This window comes from Asterias amurensis, chromosome 12 (assembly GCF_032118995.1).
Source record: "Asterias amurensis chromosome 12, ASM3211899v1".
Classification (NCBI taxonomy): domain Eukaryota; kingdom Metazoa; phylum Echinodermata; class Asteroidea; order Forcipulatida; family Asteriidae; genus Asterias; species Asterias amurensis.
Window position 1 is genome coordinate 5,406,259 of NC_092659.1, and position 4,395 is coordinate 5,410,653.

At 38.2% G+C, this 4,395-nt stretch overlaps 1 protein-coding gene across 1 annotated transcript in view; it reads right to left on the minus strand.

The window, feature by feature from the left end:
- LOC139945373 (uncharacterized) overlaps positions 1 to 4,395 on the minus strand; it is a 17,882-nt gene continuing 13,487 nt past the window's right edge. The window contains exons 2-4 of the mRNA XM_071942721.1: positions 3,081 to 3,327; positions 1,459 to 1,641; positions 1 to 293 (exon numbers count right to left, since the gene is read on the minus strand). Coding sequence (XP_071798822.1) covers positions 1 to 293; positions 1,459 to 1,641; positions 3,081 to 3,288 — 684 coding nt within the window. The 5' untranslated portion in view covers positions 3,289 to 3,327. The remainder of the gene's footprint in view (positions 294 to 1,458; positions 1,642 to 3,080; positions 3,328 to 4,395) is intronic.

A 4,395-nucleotide genomic window follows, 5' to 3' on the forward strand; every position in this document is an offset into this window, starting at 1 on the left:
TCATTGAGAAATGAACTTTGGATTGAAATCATTAATACAAGGATCAGCGAAACTCAATTCACCCTCAGGAGAGGAAAACAAGCTAACAAACCAGCTGGGCTGAGCTGGAGATGTGACGTCATAGGTCAGGGTAAGTTCTGGCACTCCTTGGACTGCCACCTCGAAGCGACCGTTATCGTAGGTGATGATAACTGGCACTCCGATGTAGTTTCCGCTTTTAGACTGGACGAGTTCCAACTGAGTAGATGGTGGTGATGGCGGTTTGCGGATTTTAGCTTTATCAGCGTGCAGATCTGTATCCAAGTTATACAAAAACATAATCGCAGTATCAGGAAAATTGTCATCATATTTTGTTAGCATTGTTCAACGAAAACAAAAAGTAAAATAAATGTGTGAGTTCACTCTTAGATGAGAGCGTCAACCAAACTTAAATTTTGTTTGTTTGAGTGTAATCTAACTGAAGATATTGTGGCGTCCGCTTTTTTCCGGACTTGTTTTACTAGCGTTTTCACTATTAAAATAAGTAATTTTTTTGTTTAAAGTTACGCATGTTGAGGTTACGTCTCATAAAAAAAAAATCAACTTTGGCCCGAAGTCTTTTAATATTATTTCAAATAATATTAACAGACTTAAGGACCAAACCTTTATTTAAATGAGAATTGACCGCTTTCTAAAAAAAAAATAATATATGATACTTCAAAGGGAACCGTTTTCGCAATGTTATACAATCAATCGCTCCCTATTGCTCGTTACCATGTAACATTTTATGCTGACAACAATTATTAGAGTGATTACAAATAGTGTGGAGATGGGCAGGCCACCTAGCAAGGAGCCATGACAACAGGTGGGCATGCAAAACAACCAACTGGACTCCGAGAAACTGGACAAGAAAAAGAGGGCTACAAAGTACGTACAGGCGCATTGCTTTGCATTAGACAGTGCAGGATAGAGTGAAATGGATAATTAGTGAAGAGGCTTTCCTCTTGCAGTGGAGGGAAACAGACTAGACGACGGCAAACAGTGTACACCGCCTTTAAAGGCCGTGGACACTATTGGTAATTACTCAAAATAATTATTAGCATGGCCTTTCTTGGTGACTAGTAATGGGGAGAGGGTGATGGTATAAAACATTGTGAGAAACGGGTACCTCTGAAGTGCCATAGTTTCCGAGGAAGAAGTAATTTTCCACGAATTTGATTCGAGACCTCGGATTTAGAACTTGAGGGCTCGAAATCAACCATCTAAACGCATACACCTTCATGTGACATGGGTGGTTTTTTTTCTTCTTTCATTATTATATCGCAAGTTCATTGACCGATTGAGCTCAAATTTTCACAGGTTTATTATTTCATGCATATGTTGAGATACACCAACTGTGAAGGATAGTCTTTGACAATAACCAATAGATACCAAGACGCTTCTTGTTTTCATTTGAGAGCCGGGTATCAGTGTACGTACCCACTGCGTGGAAATCTCCCTCTAAACCAGGACCGTCGGGGGAAAAGAACACCGATGTATAAACGCTGACTGTAACCTCTAGCCGCACTGGTGACGTCATCGGCAGCTGAAGCTCCATCATGGTGGTGCCATCAACCAGATATGTATTTTGAGCACAGAGTGAAGTTCCTTTCAATGTTGCACCTGAAACAAAGGGGAGTTAAAGGATTTGGGTACCTTTTCAAAATGTGCATAGATTTATATTAAACTTGCAGGGTTTGAAGATAATGATAGTGGAAAGCTTCCCTTCAAATGTTACTTGCCGAGGTGCTGTAGTTTTTGAGAAATGAGTAAAACAATGTCATGAAAATGCGTTTGTAAATGATTAAAATAATTTTCGTCTCATAAGACGAAAATTATTTTCATGACATTATTTTTTCCCAAAAACTACAGCACCTCAGCATGCAGGTAATATTTTCAGGGAAGCTTTCGACTGTTGTTATCTTCAAACTGTGTAAGTTTAGTGTAAATCTGTGGACATTGTGTTTTTTGTCCTACAAAAGTTACATAGACCCTTTAAAGTCACCTTGAAATAGAATTTTTTTTTTCTTTCAAACTTAAGAGTATATGCTTACCAACAATAAAACAATTTTTTTAGTAATTGTTTGTCACGATTTATATGTTAAAAAAATATATAAAGTTGTTTGGGGGGCTGACTCCGCCTACCCCTTTTGTGACGTCAATCGAGGCAGACTTTGCCTGCAATGCGTATAGTAAACACACGTGCAAAGTACATGTACGTCCAAGTCGTGAGTTGGTACATTTCAAAAAGTGTTTTTCTGCATTCAGCAGCAATACACCCGGTCGGCATTGCCACGTACAAACTCACGACTTGGTCCGTACATGTACTTTGCAATTGTGTTTACTCTACGCATTTCAGGCAAAGTCTGCCTCGATTGACGTCACGAACAGCGCCCTCTCGGGTCGGGGTCTACTCTTAAATTTGTGAATAACATATGAACTGATTTTTTAAAACCTTAGTGAACTGTTTGTTCACATTCCACTCATCAAAACACATATATTAGTGACAAAAGCTTTATTTTGTAAAAATACTACTTCCAGGTGACTTTAAAGGCATACATAATCAACAAAATTGTGTACAAAGCCAAATATTATCATTGTTTAATTCCGACTTTTTTTCTAACCTCTCAGTTTAAAATGACGCAAACATCCAACGCCAAATTTAGTCTCACTTCGTAGGTAGACAATCAATAGTTTGTTTGCAAAGGGGTTTTGCATTGTAAAAAGTATCTGTTTAGCTTCCTATTTATTTTTTAAAGAAAAAAAGGAAGCATGGTTTCAGCTTCAGGTTAAAACAATAAGAGTGGGGAATGATTATTTGTATCCACTAAAATTGGGTACAAATAAACATCACACACAATTATGTATAAACCCAAAACAGAATTAAATAAGGTATCAATAATGTAGCAAAACAGATTAAAGCAACCTTTCTTCGTAAATCAAACAGAGTCGTCATAAAGTAATACTGTTTCAATAAAAAAGCAGCATGTAAACCCTGTAAATATATTTACAGACAGAACCCATTCATTACAAACGGTAAAGGTAACATTAAACCTACTTACTCTGTAATGGTGGCTCTTTACGACATGTTGATCTGAAACTTGAGAATGCTCTTTTCTGTAAAGCAGACAAGTTTTCTCCATCAACTGCAGAGATCATTGTAGAACACATTTCTCCATTCAGGGGCAGGGCGTAGAAAATCACGGCCAAAGTGAGTGCCAGAACAAGGGAAACAATATTACGGGAACATTTCTTGGCTATCGAAACCATGCTTGGTAGAAGTCGACGCAGACCGAAGAGATAGTGATTCTGCAATACAAGCTCAAGACGTACTAGCGGTTTCTTGTTGTGGTCCGTTACGTTACGTAGCTAAAATCAGTGGCCTCGGAAAACAGTGCGGCGCCTATAGCAACCTTTAATTACCACCTACAAGTTTACACTTCGAGAACTGCGCATGCGTGAACACGCCTCGTTTGGAATTGGCCACCAGAGTTCCAAAATGGCGGCGGGTGTACAGCAGGAATCTACTTACTTCGTTTTTTTTACTAAAAACATTATAGCTATTAATATAACTGTTTTTTAATTGGCCAAGGTTTCATCAGCAAACGCTGAAAAAACCAACAGCGGAAAGGATGAAACGGTACAAGAAACAACAAAATGCATGCTTTTACAATCTTGTGACACCCATAGAACAACAATTGTAAACCAATATTGAAATGTAAACCGTAACCCTGAAAAAAATCAAGATAGGAATCTATTAAAGCCATTGGACACTTTCGGTAAACAGTATGTCCAAGGCCCACACTTCGTGTATCATAACTTCTATATCAAATAACAAACCTGTGAAAATTTGGGCTTAAAGGAACACGTTGCCTTGGATCGGTCGAGTTGGTCTTTGAAAAACGTTTGTAACCGTTTTTTATAAAATGCATATGGGTAGAAAGATGTTGTAAAAGTAGAGTACAATGATCCACACAAACATGCCTCGAAATTGCGTGGTTTTCCTTTTACCTCGTCGACTAACACGTCGGCCATTTATGGGGGTCAAAATTTTGACTCCCATAAATGGCCGACGGTGATAGTTCGCACAGTAGAAGGAAAACCACGCAATTTCGAGGCAAACTTGTGTGGATCATTGTATGCTACTTTTAAAACATCTTTTCAACCATATGCATTATATAAAAAACGGTTAAAAACGCTTTTGTTTTGACCAACTCGTCCGATCCAAGGCAACGTGTTCCTTTAATCGGTCATCGGAGTCGGGAGAAAATGTAGTCTTCGTACATTTGGAAATTGATTTTACCAGACGGATTTTCTCAGCATAAGTGTCCAGATGTTATAGAACTACACTGTTAGTTTTAATAGATGTTAAATTTG